The sequence below is a fragment of the Talaromyces amestolkiae genome (assembly GCF_001896365.1).
Source record: "Talaromyces amestolkiae strain CIB chromosome Unknown scaffold2.1, whole genome shotgun sequence".
Classification (NCBI taxonomy): Eukaryota; Fungi; Ascomycota; class Eurotiomycetes; order Eurotiales; family Trichocomaceae; genus Talaromyces; species Talaromyces amestolkiae.
The window spans coordinates 251739-269907 of record NW_024468038.1 but is presented as its reverse complement, the minus strand read 5'-3'; the positions used below and the strand labels follow the sequence as shown (position 1 = coordinate 269907).

Genomic DNA, 18169 nt, shown 5'->3' with positions numbered 1-18169 from the left:
CACATTTCTTCGTCTTGCAAATCTTACACCTTCATTTCGCGGTTTCCTTTCGACGATTGCTGTCTAGTGCCAAATATTCTGCAGATGCAGCTTTGATACTTAAGTTTCTGCGAACATCAACGGTCTTTGAAACCTGTTCGATAAGGTGGCCAGAGAATGAGATGTCTGGCTTGATGAGGATTGGAAGGAGTTGCAGAGAAGGATCATATCATTCTCCGCCATCATGTCTGGTCCAAGTCACATGTGATGATCGTGAACGATAGAGGCTCAGTACTCCGTCGTCATATTATCCCTCTTTGAAACCCCTTTCGATCCTCATCAAGCCGGAGTCGCCTTCCCACGCCATGATTGCAATGATACTGTGACATCATATTTTCAATTGGAAGAGTCACAGTCACGGTTCACGAACTTGGGCCATACAGATGCAGGAATATGAGTGAGTCTTCATCTGGAATCGTCAAGTTTGAACATAATTTTCGGACCCAATACTAGAATTTCAGGCCTTAAGTCGATGTATGCTGCAACCTTGGATATCAAAAAGGAAAAACAAAGAATCCAGGACCCTTCCATTATTGTCGTCTGTTATATGATCCAAGGAAATTCAATCTCAAAAGGCGTTTATCTAAATGATCTGGACGCTTATCCGTTATCTTAGCATCAGTTTTAACAAGAATTTCCAACCCTTTGTCTAAAAGCAGCTCTCAAGAGAGCAGATGGGTATGTAAATTTATTCATGAAAAATATTTTCAGAAACACAGATAATTACCTCTATCATCATCTTTTTTTTTTTTTAGAATCGTTAGCGTCAAGATCCCATGATGGCATCAAATACAGGATCCGCCGATATCAATCTCGACATCGATAAAGAGCAGGGGAATGAGCGCTCAGAAGTACGCACCTGGCTCTTACGGCGCATAAAATTCAGGTTCAGGCCAACACAGGCGAATAAGGTGCTTCTGACATTCTGGGCCTTTTGTCGAGTCACCGATATCACGAAGTTAAATGAATAGGTATATTTGCAATAAAGTGTGGATAGAGGTTCTGAATGAGCTGATGGATGACTTCAGGCGAACTATTTATCAAGGTGGGCGTTGCTTTTACATTGGTATACCATCCTACTGAAAATATGGCCAACTCTTTATCATAAAGCTAGATAAGGCGCCGATTGAGAGAGGGAATACTACGAATCCAAAGCAGCGGAATTTGACTAATATGCGAGCTTACGGTGTTCGTTGCTCTTGTTTTATGCATTGACCATTGAGCGATCACTCAACGACTTTTTACTTTCTTTCCATCAGTGTACCTAGCAAAAGGGATACCCGGGTATTTCATGCGTCTTGACAGGATCCGGTGAACCAGCGGTCGATGTCGTCCCCATATGCCCAACCCACCTTCTAAAACCTTTCTAGGTTCTGGGATATTCTGAGGCTGTTCTTTGACTACAAGCGTGTAGATAGCTGGAAGTAAGCGCTCCCAAGGAAATTTGAACGGGTGTCTAAATTTGATCTGTCTGAGACGCGAAGGCACGCTCGATATAGAACGCAGCACATTTTGCTCTTCGACCGTCAACCGCCGCAAAGCCCTAATTCAGTGAACGAGACTACTACTACTACAACCAACAATAACACAATCACCATGAAAGTCCAGCTCTTCTGGCAGCAGCCAGTACCAAATACGGCTATACGAAAGACTGACATACTTCTGCAGACGGTATATGGTATCGATCTTCTCGCTGTTCCTGTATCTTCTCGTGGGCTATCACTCTAGATGCAGCCTGGCACGATTGCTGTGGCCAATGATGGAGGAGAACAGGTGTTTAAAGGTATGAAGTCTGATAAAATCTTTTACTTTCACTACTCCCGAAACCCAAATGTCATCGTTGCCGAGTTGGCCACTTCTGGAGATGCGGTGGTATCTTCAACGAATTACGGGTATGTGCGGCTTAACGAACTTTCGCCAAATGAAGAAGCTGATGTAGAGATTTGAATTTGAGAATTGAAGCGTATTGAAGGGCCCCCCACAAAATATAGAGATGGGATCTGACTAGGGTTCTAATCCTAGGTACTCGTACTGGCAAATCACTTTTTCTCTAGCTCTTCTACGGATCGGCTGTCTCCCGGATCACGGAATTTCTTGTTACACATCTCTCTCTCAAACTTGACCCCCTATTTGATTAGCCCTGTTTTTGGCCACACTGGTCTAAGCTTTGTTTTGGAGGGTTGTGCAGGCATGAAAAGGTCGCGTAACGTAGGAGAAGACTTCACATGCCTTGAAAAGCGATTGAGATATCCCTTTGCTATAGACCTGCATGTGAATACGTGAATCGAGCTAGAATCTGAGCTCCTCAAGCGGGGTCATTTATGCCTACTGCAATCTGGCTGAGTGGTACCAGAAACGGATATAGGGTATGTTGCTGAGTTCTAGATTAATGGGTTTGACAATGTGACATTGCTTGGTAGGACACCCAGGGCAACCAATGAAGGATCTCAATACAACCAGAAGCAGACAGAATGGTATGCATTGTCAGACATCGATGTATTTGGTTGCTAGAAGAACACTTGAATCCATGCATATGCAATGTCAGACTGCTAGTACTCCCAAATTTGAGGTCAACCTCGACGTATTTAGAGGCCTGGGTTATCATTGACATGGCAACTTACGTCAGGGTTTGATTCACTTCATCGTTCGGAAATCTCAGACAACTCAAGTAGTAACTTGTCAATCCCACGCATTTCACCTCAAAGAGACATTCAAAAATGCGTGCTCATTCTGCCCTCATCGTTCTCTCCCTCTTCACCACTACTGCTTTCGCAGCCGCCATTCCTGGTATGCTCTAAAAACCAACCCCCCTTGTGTTCTTTCTCTCTCTCTCCTACTTCTGCTAACCGAAGAAGGGATCGATACAGGATTGAACGTCAGAGACGGCAAGAGTAAACGCGACGGTGAAGCTGCTCTTGGAAACTATGAGATCCACAAATCATATGAAGATCACGCAATTGCAAAACGTGACGATGAAGCCGCTCTTGGAAGCTATGAGATCCACAAATCATACGACGAGAAGACCAAACGCGACAATGAAGCAGCTCTAGGAGATTACAAAATCCACAAATCCTACGATGAGAAGGCCAAACGTGACGATGAAGCAGCTCTTGGAAACTATGAGATCCATAAATCATACGACGAGAAGACCAAACGTGACAATGAAGCAGCTCTAGGAGATTACAAAATCCACAAATCCTATGACGAGAAGGCCAAACGTGACGATGAAGCAGCTCTTGGAAACTATGAGATCCACAAATCGTACGACGAGAAGACCAAACGCGATGATGAAGCGGCTCTTGGAAGCTACGACATCCACAAATCGTATGAAGACCACGCAATCGCGAAACGTGATGATGAAGCTGCTCTTGGAAGCTATGACATTCATAAATCATACGAAGAGAAGACCAAACGCGACGACGAAGCGGCTCTTGGGAACTATGACATCCACAAATCATACGACGAGAAGACCAAACGCGACGATGAAGCTGCTCTCGGAAACTACGTTATCCACAAGTATTATGATGACTAGGTGGCTTAGCTGTCTGTAGACCCCCTTCATTAGTGGTGATGAACTGGTGCGTGTGGGAATTGTGAGTAGTGATGGTGGCTTGAAGATGGACCTGATTTTGCAAGCGCAGCAGTAGGAGATATGACACTTATTTAATGACTTCAATTTGCTAATTTTGCCTGGTTTTGCGTCATTTATACTATTCACTCCTTAAGTTAGTGTTGAATTGAGACGAATCCTGTTATTGCCTGATCTTTAGTAGATACTGGTCGTAGATTGAAGCTTATAAATTAGACCATATGCGAGAGCTGGCGTAAATGAAGTGCACACCATGTTCTGCTCATCAAAATAAATCTTCTGGGAGGGGTGAGTAGTACAGTACCTGGGTAGCGTTAAGCAAGCCCCTGCAGAGTATATAGTTAATCCTGATAATGTCGCTTCCCATAGCGTAAATGGTTGTAACGCAGAGGTTCCTCAGCTGCACTAAGTGTAGCAAATTAAGACAATTGAACAATTGAACTAACTAAAATCAGTTCATACTTCGGGATTAGGATGCAGAATGCATCCATCTGCAAGTTGTTCATGTATATGAATAATCTATCTGGTTGCTGACCTTGCAGCTTCAGTGGTGACTCCGCATACTCCACAAAATTCGTATTTGGTCAATGCTTGTTTCACTGGAATTTTGAGCATACGTACCTAGAATCAGAGTAGAACTGACCACTTACTAATAAGAATATCCATTGATCGTTATTTGCAGATCATGCCAAAGAAGCCAATATGTCTTCAGACGAGGAGAGAGTTGAAACCCCTTTGCTGCAAAATGAGTACTCGGATGAGGGTTCTGAGAAGATAGGAAAATCAAATTCATATCTTAGTTTGCGTTTTCTGTTGCTTCACCTGTGTCTCTTTGTGGTAAACTTGTTACTCCTAGTCATTTTGTTGCGGACGCCCGCAAGGACCACGACATGCGAACTACCGATGATTTACTGTAAGATGGATTCTCAATCTCGCGATTCAGTTATCATACTAACCACAAAGGCAGCCCCTGCTAGAGAAGCAGTAAAGTCGGAGAAGAAAACAATACATGCAGATTTCGAACATCACAGCAAGTTTAACGGGAAACCAAATCCGGAGAGCGATGTCGCATGGAACGCCCTGTTCAAAAGTGACTGCTCCGCTTTTCCTTTCCTGAGTACGCAACGAATTTTGCACTTACTTGTGCTCTAGATGCAAATATTCGAATTCATCCGGACGAGATAGATCAATTGGGTAGAACTTCAGTGCCCATTTCTGATGACTCGGGAGATTTCTATGGCACTCTTGGTAGGTAACTTCTCATTTGGTCTTCCTTCAGCTACTAAGATATTTGAGAAAAGATGTCTATCATCAGCTTCATTGTGTGGTAAGACCGTGTAGAATCAGAACCGATCCGATCTGTTGCGGATACTCATATATCTGCAGAAATACATCCGAGAATACGTTCACCAGGAATATTATGATCTGAAGCCTACCGAGATATCACATATCGACCATGTTGGTGCGTAGTTTTCTCCAATAATAGATTCCACTACTCTGTTTACTACCTTGATAATAACAGAAGAAACCAGATCACTGCATTGATATGCTTCGACAAGTGATTATGTGTCGCGGCGACATAACACTCACCACTTATTCCTGGATTGAGCACTACCAATTGCCATGGCCGAATTTTGAGTTGGAGCATGAATGCAGAAGCTGGGAGAGTATTGACGAATGGTCTGCAAAAAGAGCAATTGATGTTAACAATTACAGTCTCATAGTTCATCCAAAGCTAGGTTGTACTTTCCCCCTCAGATTTTGGTCCCAGAGGAATAGGACTGATCCGAGATATTTCTAGGTCCATCATTCAAGGGAACTGATTGGAATTGGACTGCAAAGGAAGATCCGACGGATATATAGGATTTGTTTGTGATCATTAAATAGACTGTAGCTGTGTAAAGTAACAAGATGCGAGTTTAGTATATAGTACTACAAGAACAGCTACTTTTCCTAATGAAGAAAGTTGATAAACAGGTAAAATATACGAGTCAACAGGGAAGTGGTAATTGTATCGTAATGTGTGTGTCTATTTTCAGCTATTACCACAGAGATGTCAGTGATAGGCTTAGGTATGTGTATGAGTTGGTATTTCTTAGTTCATTTATTAGTGGACTTCCAGTCAGGGTGACCTATAAGTATACTGGATTCTTTCCGATTCACACGAATCTTCTATGTCAGACTCTACATGTATCTCGAGCACTTGAGGTATCATGGCCATACTAAAATGCAGCAAAACCATGCAAGTTTCAATAGTCTTGACTGCAATCGTGCCACTGGCATTTTTTTCGTACATACTTCTACAGACAGACTATCTCAGACTTAGGTTCAATGATTTTTGTCAAGAATCTTGTCCTAGTCTTTCCAATCCAGCACCGAATCCCATTACGTCGACATTCGAGCGTATCCAGGCTCTAGAAGATCTATCAGGAAATGGAGATATCGCGTGGTCAACGCAAATGTCAACACCCAAAGGCGGATTTCTCCGCGTCCGCAGAAACGAGACTCTTATCGAAAATTGGGGAATCAGCGTTTTTCATGCACTTCACTGTCTCGGGATTATTCGAGATGCTTTACGCTCACTTGAACACCACCCTGATTCAGCGACGACAAGCAACCCACCTTCGCATCACCATGGTCAGGATACAGAGCATACATTGCATTGTCTGAGTTACTTGGCTCAAGTGTGATACCCCAATTAATTACGTCTTGTGACATACTGATCGTAACACTAGGCTGTGACATGTGCGGGGGACGATACAATCGAGCCGCCGACAGAACATTATAACGCAAACGGCGATTTGGTGTCTCTCAACGTGGACGGACTGGGGTATAAGCATAAATGCAAGGACATCACATATATCCGTGATGTGGTTGAGCAGTCGGAGCAAGAGCCTTTGTCGAAGTGGGATTGGGAAATGGGTCAAACTGTTCAAACAGTCTTTGGACTGATACCAAGAGCTGGAGTAGTACATAGTTGAGATTCGTTTGATGCTAGTGTTACAATGCACGGTATTTCCATCACATGCACTAATGAATGCCCTGACAGTAGAATTTCTAGATTGAATGGCAAGCATTGTCATCAATTAACCCTAACTCAGGACCACTGAAAGATTGACAAGAAAGCCACATTATAAAACAATCTATGATTGGGTCGCAACTTGCTATCTGGATGTATGGTCAGCAACCAAACGGACCAATAACCTTTGAGTATCTGAAGACTCTATGAAGACATTAAAAATTTTAGGATACTTATCTGCTACGGAAGAGTAATATCCGGGTTCTTTACAGATACATCTGTCTCGTAGGGGCCGTTAAAGATGTTCACCTCAAAGACAAACAGTTATACCCCATTGCCAGACGGCGAGCAAAAGTCCGAAATTGTCGACTTCGATCCTGAAAGTAAGCATGTCGAAGCGCATACTGAAGCTACGATATCACTTGGGGCTTTACGACAAGCTCTCACGAGGAGTCCTCTAACCACTATTTTGGCAATCTATTCACTTGGACTTTCAGTTGGATTATTTGCTACATTCATCAACTTCGCCGAAAAGGAGAATCACTGCAATATTGGTCCCAATCCTGCATGGAAGGATTTTGCTCGTACGTATGGCGTTCTATATGTCTTTGTTGCAGGAACAATGCCAACGCTAAGCGTATGAAATATAGACCCAGAACTGGACTTCTTACCAACTGATTATGATCAACATGTCATTTTCAATGGTACCTTGGATTTCCCATCAATCTATCGAGGAACTCCTCGGCCCGAACTTGACGCTGCGTGGAATCGGGTAATTGACTGTAAGCTTATCGCACTAACTTGGAGAAATTTGACGATAGACTGAGCAAAGTCGCTAGTGGGACCACTAGACATTCAATTGAGCACAGATGAGCTTGAACGCCTCGGCGTAGATGCTGCCACAGCTGTCAGATTACCCCCTGAGAATGGTGGTGGATTCTATGTCAATCTGGAGTTTCAACACCAACTTCACTGTGTTGTGAGCAGTGCCCATCTTTGCGGCATGTTCCATACTAATATTCTCCCAAATGAAATAGAATTATCTCCGTATGGCGACGTATATGAGCTATTACGAAACAAAGAGCGTCGAGTTTACAGACTCCAAACCAACTCAACGGATACACCTTGGTATGTCTCTTGCAGGTACTACTCTACAGCCGAACTGACTCAATAAAATCTTTTGTAGACCATTGTATCGAAATGCTACGACAGGTGATTATGTGCAATACAGATATCAATCTAATCCCTGCGCAATGGGTACATGGAAGAGACCACCCGTATCCAAATTTCAACACGAAGCACGTTTGTCGGAATTTTGACGATATTCTCCAGTGGTCAATTGAACATCAAGTCCAGCCGGGTCTATTGAGTAAACCACCCGGTGCGATAGAGCTGCCTGTTCCTCCATGATCATGGACTTGACAGACTAAGCATTCCCCTCGAGTAGAGTAGAATACCTAGCCAAGGGTCACCTTAATCTCAAATCATATGTTTTTAAGGGATACATAATTTGTCTTGAAATGATAGCCCTGAAATCTGATCATGAACGAACTAGATCTATGATTACGCACCATCGTATACAGAAAAGTAACAAAAGACACCAGGCACCGTCATTTCAAACGTTCGAAGCATGTTGCTTCGAAATATCCATAGGGACAAGAAGTTTGTAATGAGGGCACTAATGGACTGGATGGCCCGTACATCAAAAACAGGCGATGAGACATTAGACCCACGACAAAAATCTGCTCGTGGTTTCCTTCAAGCTCATTGAACATGCACTGCTCTGTCTGTAATTAAATATTACGAGCTATGCGCTAAAGGTAGACACATAGCGCAGCAGATCCCCCACTGACGGTATGCAACTTGCTGACTGTGCATATTAGCCCTAGACATAGATCACAGGTAGATTAGCATCAAGATGATTTTTGGTCTAGATGCCTGAACGAAAGACGAGATTTTGCATAAGACCCGAGCATCTATAATTTTGTCTTCCATAACGATAACGGGATGTCTATGAGTTAGTCGACTAGGTGAAGCCCCCGGTATTTTTCACCTATCGTGTTCGCAATGTGGTCACCTCATTTCAAGCAAATCGATGAGCGAGGAATAGCACGCAGGTGGATATCCAAAGCGTCCGAGATGTCTAGGAATACTTTATCCTTTTTTCTGGTCCGTGATAAGCCACCACAGCTGGATAAATCGACAACAGCCTATCTAGATGGGCTTCGAGGCCTAGCCGCGTTTTGCATCTATGTCGAACATTTTTCAATAATTTTATTCCCATATGTACGATATGGTTACAACAGTTCTGACTCTGAGACAAGCCTACTCCAGCTCCCCATCGTCCGCATCTTCTTCGCAGGGACATCAATGGTAAACATCTTCTTCATTTTATCTGGTTACGTGTTATCATTGAAGCCATACACGTATGCAAAGGCTCAATCATACGACCGTGTTTTTTCATCGATATCATCGACGTTATTCCGCAGAGCTCATCGCTTATATTACCCAGGTCTGGTTTCTACTTTCCTTGTGATGCTGGCAGTATCGTTGCACATTCTGGATGTATCTGCGGAGTTTCCTGTTCAGCCCCTCCGGCCGCTGCAGAGATCAACTTGGTGGGATCAGTATATAGACTGGTGTGATTTTGTATGGAAATACCTTGCCAACGTTTGGGTAGCATCCGGGGGGTCAAAATATGTCAAATCTAACTATGGAGCTCACCTGTGGACCTTACCGGCATTATTTCAGTGCTCGGTGATCGGACTCATGAGCTTAATTGCGTTCTGTCGTTTTCGGTTTGTGCCGAATATGATGCTCACGGCGGCCTTGGGCTGCTTTTGCATGCTCTGGGACATGGACCGGGTTGCTCTCGCGCTATACGGTGCAGCTTTAGCGAGAGCCCACGTCGATTGTGGGGATCGAAAGGAGAATAATACCATTTTGCGAACTTTCTTCTTTTCCAGTCTTCTTGTTTTGGGATTATATGCGGCATCTCTCCCAGAATTTCACAATACGGCAACGCGTATCCTTGGTTATCCATCGTGGATGTTCGACTTGAGATTAGGGCTATGCTACACTCTCGGCGCTGCTCTGATTGTGGGCTCAATAACTCATCTACAACACATCCAGGTTTTGCTATCTATGTCAATTCCACAATACTTTGGAAGAATTTCATATTCTCTTTACATCGTTCATGAACCGCTGTTGCAAATTTTCGGATGGTCGTTGACAAATCGTATACGTCAAGCCACCGAGACATGGCATTGGCTTATTCATATATGTGCCATCGGTCTTTGCTGGATGTCGGTCACCGTGATCATCATGTTAGCGGCGCACTCTTTTTGGAGAATTGTTGAATTGCCGTCTGTCACATACGCCAAATGGATTGAGGATAGTCTTTTAGAGCAGCAACTTATAACAGCAGGTCGCAGATCTACACTCGTTTCAACCCCTGATATCCACACAGACAGTCGAGATCATATTATCTCTGTTGGAGCTAGTAACATTGCAGCCTTGAATGGCACAAGAGAGCTTGAGTACACACAATGGACGAGACTGTTGATAGCTACCGCACCCTTTCTAGTCGCATTGCCGGGAATCGTGATGAGCCAGCTGCGTCCACGGCCGGATTAATAGTTAGTGGTTAAATGAATATCGAGTGCATATAGTTAAGACTGCACCCAACAATGCAACGTCAGAAAAAAATTGATCATGTACATGCCATTCTCTTCACCAATGTATATTAGAATCTGGCTGTGGGGCTTCGACAGATCACTCAATTTAGTGTACATAAGTATACATCCCGATATGCAATAGAAGAGCCTCGTTGATTCCTGACGAATCGCTTCTGATCCCTGTATTTGGCTGTTCAGAATCCCCCTCATCGTGGAGTCTGTCTCCAAGACAATATCCTGGCACCGTTACATTGACAAATGTTGTGCATCAAAGCCCTGTTTAAGTGGCCATAATAAAGTCGATATCTCAGCGAAAACATCTACCGACTATTTCAATTCCTGCTACAGACGAGAATCTACGTATAACTAATATCACAAATTTTGTGATTCCAGAGATCTTGTTCCCATCAGGTACACAGTCGGGAAGTCGTCAACGATTTGTTCCGGCACCTTGCGTCTCGATGTAACGTGCGGCGCAAAGATATCAATATGATTCGAGGATGCAAACTTGCGCAATTTTCTGCATACACTTTCTCGTGCACCTTAATTATGCATAAATTGCGAATATACTCGTCACTAAGTGGCTGCATGTTGTCTTTATACTTTCACCCCAATCTTGCCTCTCTTCTTGTATTTCTTATGAGAATTGACTAGCCCCCACCTTTATATAGTTCTAGATTTGCGGACGATGCATAACCCCTGGATCACCTAGTACCTTTCTCAAGAATCTCGACCTATCAAACCGGGCGGACGGGCGGGGGTGATACAATGTGCGCATCTTCAGAATGTTGAAACCAGGTTTTACTTAGTAGAGTACATACATGTGAAGTCTTTCGTGGCCAGCATCAAGTTACCCTAGGGCGTAGTGAGCGTAGTCAGGTGCTTGAATCACTGCAAGTCTTATCGTCGCGTCGGCCCATGTTCTGGCAGTGAGAGTCTTGTACTTAATTAGCGATGGAACGAAGGAAGGGGTTTAGTGGAAATGAGGTAGATTGAAAGTAATAATTGCTTGGCCAGACATCAAATTCTGAAAATCAAGTTTACGTTCATCGTTAAGCAAGCATATGGCGCAAATTCTATACATTCAACAAGACAGCATGAACTTTCAGTCAATTTTGCCAATTACCTATGCCACGGAGGGCCTCCAAGAGACAAAGGTAACCCGAAGAAGGAAGCAGAACAGACTATCACAAAGAAAACACCGTATATACCGAACGTCCTCATATTTTGATTTGGACGGCCTAATTGAAACTGACATGCTACGTACTTTCTATAGGAGAAAACGCAAAATGTGAAACAAGGGGAATAGAGTCTACCGGATTGGATTTTCTTATTACTGACTCGGAGAGTAAGAGACCAAAGCTTGATTTCAAATCTGAATCTTTTTAATAGGAAGCGCAGATCTCTCCACCCCCGTACAGCTTGACGCGTATACGGAATCTTATCCGAGGCCAATCGAGCCCAGACACAACAGTAGTGAGAGCACTTCGAGTCAGGCCATGTTCGAATTCACAACTGGTCCTAGCGTCGAGTCCATTTTCAGTCCTGAATCGAAGCAGCTCGGCGGAACATCTGACTTGTTAGTAAGTTTAGCCCTAAAAACAAGATCGTAACGTGGTTACCTTGGGTTTTGACGTTGATGAGACATGTTCCATGCCAAACACAGTTTAGCCTCGAGCACCGTGTCCCCGAAATCACAGACGAGGTTATCAATCTCCTCGGTAACGACGAAGGAAACACGCCTTTGCATGAAGCAGTAATCTACGACCGGCATACCGTAGTAAGAACCCTAATCGATCGAGGCGCAGACCTACTGGCCACCAATGTCTTTGGGAAGACCCCGCTGCACCTAGCGGCAGAATTTGGCAGGCACAATGTGATTGAGATGTTGGACCCAGGCCAATTGGGACTCGATATCAGGGATAAATTTGGATTGACTCCTCTGCACTTGGCTGCCAAATCGGGACATGAACAGGTCGTGGCTCTTTTATTGGATAAAGGGGCTGGTATTGATGCGAAAGTAAAGAGAGGGTGACCAGCTCATTATGCAAAAAAGCACGTCAAGCTTCTACTATTGCTTTTTCCCCCCCAGACTACGGCGCATTTCGACTTGTAATATAGCATCGGAGGGTATCCCATGCATAATGGATCATCTTCGCCTGACGGAGAATTGGACCTTCTGTAAATCAATAGATTAACCACCATGCGTACAATTCGTAACAGCATACATCATTGTTCCAAACTCATCAACACCCTCCAACCACATATCTACCCTCGCTCGCTGCTCCACAACTCCCGCCTCATCCATCTCCGCAGGCATCGGCCAGAGCTCATTTATATGCAGTCCCGCGACAATCCAATCGGCAAGATGAACGTTATACTCTCTCTCCCACTCCTGCCTCGAGCCAGCTTTCCACAACACCCCCGCCGACGGCGCTGGTAAACCGTATAGTTCTGTGCCCAGAAAAGTCGGCAGACCGTCCTGAGCAAATAGCAAGCTATCAAACAGATACATTACGTACAAAGTCCGCCTCTTAGCCTCGGCGACAACCCAGGCTTCCCATCTGGGGCGTGTATGTTGCCGTTCAGCGGTACAAACGAGTCCTTGGCTACTTGTCGCGCAGGCGAGTTCTTGTAAATTCATCATTGCCTGTCGGAGGAACGGGTCAGTGGTTTGGTTGAGTGTGAAGAATAGCGCCATGCAGTAAATCATGTACGCCTGAAAAGCAGCGAGAAGGGTCATGTCGTCGTATTTTCTGCGCTGATCGTAGATTGTACCCATTTCTCGACGAAGGATGTCTGCTGCAAAGTCTTCGCTTCCGGGACGCGGCTGGTCGCAGACTCGGACTAGACTAAGACATGTAGATAAAGGTAATTTGGTCGATTTAGGTGTTACTTGCAAAGGATGGACGAATGGTGGGAGGCCACGTCCGTGTGCAGTGATGGCTGCGTATGATTTAAGTATTCTATACATGAAAGCCGTGACGGAGGCGGGATAGTCTTTCTGTTTTTGACCAGGAAAGGGGACGTATGAGTTCAGCCAGCGGTTGCTGATGTCCTCAACATTGATCGGACAAATGAGCTCCAAAATGGTGAAGTCAGGTTCTTCCACATGTCTGGGGATATTGGATTTGGAGTTAGTCGGAGTATGTCCTTCACTGAACGCTGTCAAAGAGGTATTTGTTGGGCTGCCATTAACATCGCCCATAGACCGAGCCGAGCCGATCATTGAATTTTGTGTTCCCGACTCAAAGTCTCGGTCGGTAGAAGCAAGGATCTGCGAGTTCTCCAAGTCTGTAGGACCGTCTAAATTGTATGCAGAACCCTTCGCACCTAGTCCCTTGGGATAAACGCAAAAGAGATTTCGGCGAGCACACCTCGTGCAACCGCCATCTCTTAGGTCACACTTTGCCTTGGCGCTGGAACAGTGCTGACAGGCCTTTCTGCGCGAGGTGGCGTACCTCTTACCCTCCATCTTTGTTCATCCTGGTCTTCTTTTCATTCATTGCACGATGATGTAGTTGCAGATGTTGCCGATGGATGTCGGAACTGAGTCTGAATGGTTGGACAAAAGCCGTATGTCGTGCCAAGACTTCGTTGAATGCGGCGAATTTGCTTCTGTAAAGAACGCATCAATACATACACCTGGTCCGATTCAATGCGTTGTGGTGGGAAATCTAATTTCAGCGAGTAATGAATGGAGAAACAAGATTGAAAACCCCAAAAGTCGAGAAGACCTCGTGAGATTATCTCATTATGGCAAAGTTTAGAGTCTTCCTCATCCGATGTTTATACGCTTCAATCCTAAAACATGCAACCCAACGCCCTACTTATTCACATGAACTGTATAGAAACTTTTCTTAACCATTACAGTGCCCATCTTCATAATCATTTATTAGCCTTCTCCGCCTTGCGCTTCTTCTTTTCCTCTTTCCGAGCTCTTCGCTCTTGACTCGTCTCATCCCGATGCTTTGACGACTTCTTCTCCTTGTCCCGTCGACTCTCGGGTTGCGATTCTGCCCGAGACGAATGAGTTTTGTCCTTTTTGGACTTCTTCGCTTTTTCCTCGGTATTGTTTTGCTCATTTGCCTTTCTCTTGTGTTCTTTCTCAGCTTGCTTCTTCGAGCTTGTTACGGGAGCACGGAATGTAGGTTCGTCAGCCTCGGACTCGGAGCTCGAGCCTACAGTCTCTGGAGGAAGGGTCGTGCTTCCAACGGGATGAAAGCGCATTTTGAGATGTTTGGGTTGTGGCCGAGCGGCGGGTTGCTTCTTAGTTGTGCCTCGTGACGACGGCACTAGCGTATCCATTTCAGGTAATCGCACGATTTCTTGAATGCTGTAGCTTTCAATTTTCCTCAATTCGGGCTTGCGCAAATATGTGTTCGATTTTTCGTCGTAGACTAGCAACGTCTCGGAGCTCTGCTTCTGTTGCCTGGTGGTTTCCACGAGACCGTAATCTACACCTTGATGTGACAGAATTGGTTCTCCCGACGTCGCTTTCCCGAATGCGATTTGTTTTATTTCTGATAAGGGTAGAGATGACGGTGCTGTAATATGGAAAACTTGTTTATCCTCGAGATTCGAAAGGGCAGATGATATAGCTGCTGAAGGTCGAGATTTCGTTGTGGAAGGTCTGAAACCGGAGGGCGGTACGAATCTTCTCTTCTTTGAAAATTCGCTATTGAGACCAACAAGCTATTAGTATAGAATTCAACTTGACAAGCAGAATACAACACATACGTGTTTTGTATTTCGGAGCTCACTTCGTCTGAGCTTTCGGAGCTTGAGTGTGATGCGCCTTGATTATAGGAAACTTTGGCATTATTCTTTGTGTTCACACTGGTCGTCTCTGGTGCATCTTCCATCGACTCATCGCTGTCGGACACGATGACATCCTCGCTCAGTTTCTTTCCCATTGTGCTGGGAATCTACTGAATGTTGTGACAATTGCGGGCAGTTGAAAACGTTTAAATTGAAGTCACATATGCTTTCTGCCAATCGAGTGTATTGCTTGGTTGCTAGATATGTCAATCGATAAGTATTGTAGTTGGAGACTTTTCTTGCGGGCAACTTTTTTTGATCCGCAAAACGCACGGACCAGCTGATGCTCCACCGGAGATTAGAAGAAATTCCGCTATTAACTTTTTTTGTTGCAACGGATACAGAACAAATGCAATGAAAAGAAAAGCAGATAAGCAGCAAAGCTCTGGTAAGCTATTATGAATCGCCGAATTTTGCACTCTTTGCTGACGGCTTACCGCAGCCCCTCGCTCAGCGGTTAGTGCTGTTGCTGCACGTCGAGCTCGTCAGCACCAACTACAAGTCGCTTCGTCACACGGTAATGCGCCAATCGATAATAAAGAAGCTGAACCTCCAGCAAAGAAGGCACGCCCATCTCCTGATAGATCCCTCAAACATGCCGCCCCGTCAAATGTCGTTAGAGCAAACGGGAACCGCCTAGCTGCTCCGGTCAAAGCTGTCTCGGCGGATCTAGCTTTCGAGTTAAGCAGCATCGATGCCACAGAAGCACTGAAGAGTGAAACAAGTGAAGATGGAAAGATAGTGGCTGGKGATGAGAATGATGACGAGGAGGAGGATACAGATGCTCGCAACAATGCAGAGTAAGAACAATAATCTCTTGAACCCAGGCAGGAGCTTACATTCGGCAGCCACGCAACTCCCTCACGAATACATTCCACCGCCGAAAACTTTACGCTTTCAAGAAACAAATTGCGAAGGAGTGATATTGTCTATAGTGATGAGCATATGCTATGCGTGCGGTTGAAAGAAAAGACGGTATGGCTGGATATACTCGCTTGGCTCTACAATACATCGCCTAACGAACATATAGACTCTGGTTCTCATTGGCATCTACGATATCTGGGTGAAAAGAGGTGTTATCAGCTTAATGGGTGCGAAATTACATCCCTCTACAGAGACGTATCGGGTATACGCGCCATCTACACATTCGCTTCCCGTCATCAAGTGTGTATCCGGCGTGGAAGGCTTTGCGGAGATTGAACTACAATCGTGTTCGAGCGACTTACAAGGGCTCAAAGAGCTATCGCCTCACTATTCGCGAATTTGGAATAGTAGTAGAACTGTGGGAGACAGCGCAACCCTCGGCGGGTCGTTTCAGCGGTCATTTTCTATAGTGAGTTTGTCGTTCAGCGGACAAGCCGCATGTCCGCTAACTATGACGCAGTTATATACATCATCGGATGATCCTTTGAATCGACCATTGCGTCCGCTTCACCTGGAAAAGAAATGGAGCACCACAATCAAATCTCTATCGCGTCGTGCACATTCACTAAGGGCCTTGATATGTGGCCCGAAAGGTGCCGGAAAATCGACTTTCGGACGCTACCTGCTCAACCATCTCCTAACACCTGCGCCTGATGGATCCTCTGACAATCTAAATGGAATTGCCTTCCTCGATCTTGACCCCGGACAACCGGAATTTGTGCCTATGGGAAATATATATCTCGCGCATCTACGCGAACCTTGCTTCGGACCACCGTTCTCTCACCCAAACTTGAATAACTCACGTTACGGGAAAGTTATTCGATGTCATCATATAGGTGCAACCTCTCCGAAAGAAGACCCCGATAACTACGCCTCGGCCATAATGAACCTCTTAGATCAGTATCGCGTGTTAACTGCAACATACCCGCGATGCCCTCTTATCATAAACTTCCCAGGTTGGATCTTCGGGTTGGGATTAGAGATTGCTACATGGATTATACGATCGGCTGGGCTCTCAGACGTTGTATACATGAGCGAAAAAGGTCCTACTGAGGTGATTGAGCCATTACGACATGCAGCCTTAGAGGCTGGTGTTAGCTTGACCACTCTACCTTCCCAGCCGGTTGATATGGTTACAAGGTCGAGTGCACAATTACGATCAATGCAAATGCAGTCATACTTCCATATGACACAGTCTGAGGGTTTATTAGATTCTTTTTGGAACGAATCGCCTCTTATACACAGCAAACCTATTCACGTCAATTATTCAGGCCCTCAGCCTGGCATAGCTGGGATCATGGTACTGGGAAACCATTATAGCCCGCAAGTCTTACGAGACATTCTAGACGGGTCAATTGTGGCCGTTGTTGCGATTGAAAATGCCAGCGCAATTCCAAATTATTCGGAAATCAAAGCAAAATTGGATGGCGATAGCCGTGCAGAAGAGCAAACCGACGCAATGGCTGAAGACCAGAGTGAGGACAACGAGAAACCCAATGTCGATGAATTGTCGGCTAATGGCAACCAACGGGTGAAAGATTTTCTAAATGACAGTATCACCCGCTGCCAAAAGAGCGGCCTTCCATACCTCGTTTGGGGTGCAGGCAGTAGCACCCCATTAGATCCCAAAGCCTCTCGCTCCCTCGGTCTCGCGTTTGTCCGCTCAATCGATGTTTCCGCACAAAGACTGGAACTGATAAGTCCAATACCCGGTTCTTCAATTCGTGACGCCATCAATCAAGGACAAAGCCTCGTTCTTGTACGAGGAATGATAGACAGCCCCGACTGGGCTTTCAGTGAAGAGTACTATGCAGCTCGCAACGCCGAGCAAGATTTCATCACTCAAATATCCTCCACGAACAAAAGTACAGCAAAGAGCCGCGGCAAGGAAGACGACGAGACGAAAAGAGAACAAAACGAGCAGCTGCGGCGATTGCAGGAACGTGTGCGAGCGGCAAGTAAGATGCCGTATCTAAAGGTCATTGAAGATGCGAGTGCGTTGCATCAGAATGAGGGTAGACAGGAGAATGGGACGTGGAGGTTGAGGAAGAAGGTTTATATCAGTAGTGATAGCGAGCTGGATTGATATACATTGCCTGG

General features: G+C 45.1%; 5 protein-coding genes across 5 annotated transcripts; 3 read left to right on the top strand and 2 right to left on the bottom strand.

Moving 5' to 3' along the window:
• Nucleotides 1–2756: 2756 nt before the first annotated feature.
• Nucleotides 2757–3571, top strand: BHQ10_001379 (uncharacterized protein; the record flags this gene model as incomplete). The annotated part of the gene is made up of 2 exons (XM_040873408.1): nt 2757–2826; nt 2895–3571. The coding sequence occupies 2 exons, from the start codon at nt 2757–2759 to the stop codon at nt 3569–3571; spliced, it is 747 nt and encodes a 248-aa protein (XP_040729884.1).
• Nucleotides 3572–6948: 3377 nt separating this feature from the next.
• On the top strand, nt 6949–12359 carry BHQ10_001378 (uncharacterized protein; the record flags this gene model as incomplete). Its single annotated transcript, XM_040873407.1, has 6 exons — nt 6949–7231; nt 7298–7429; nt 7487–7626; nt 7685–7775; nt 11717–11907; nt 11991–12359. The coding sequence occupies 6 exons, from the start codon at nt 6949–6951 to the stop codon at nt 12357–12359; spliced, it is 1206 nt and encodes a 401-aa protein (XP_040729883.1).
• Nucleotides 12360–12518: 159 nt separating this feature from the next.
• Nucleotides 12519–13799, bottom strand: BHQ10_001377 (uncharacterized protein; the record flags this gene model as incomplete). Its single annotated transcript, XM_040873406.1, has 1 exon — nt 12519–13799. One exon carries the CDS (start codon nt 13797–13799, stop codon nt 12519–12521), a length of 1281 nt encoding a protein of 426 aa, XP_040729882.1.
• Nucleotides 13800–14212: 413 nt separating this feature from the next.
• Nucleotides 14213–15240, bottom strand: BHQ10_001376 (uncharacterized protein; the record flags this gene model as incomplete). Its single annotated transcript, XM_040873405.1, has 2 exons — nt 14213–15002; nt 15065–15240. The coding sequence occupies 2 exons, from the start codon at nt 15238–15240 to the stop codon at nt 14213–14215; spliced, it is 966 nt and encodes a 321-aa protein (XP_040729881.1).
• A 259-nt stretch (nt 15241–15499) lies between these two features.
• On the top strand, nt 15500–18155 carry BHQ10_001375 (uncharacterized protein; the record flags this gene model as incomplete). The annotated part of the gene is made up of 5 exons (XM_040873404.1): nt 15500–15533; nt 15588–15945; nt 15994–16120; nt 16176–16478; nt 16530–18155. The coding sequence occupies 5 exons, from the start codon at nt 15500–15502 to the stop codon at nt 18153–18155; spliced, it is 2448 nt and encodes an 815-aa protein (XP_040729880.1).
• Nucleotides 18156–18169: the final 14 nt, after the last annotated feature.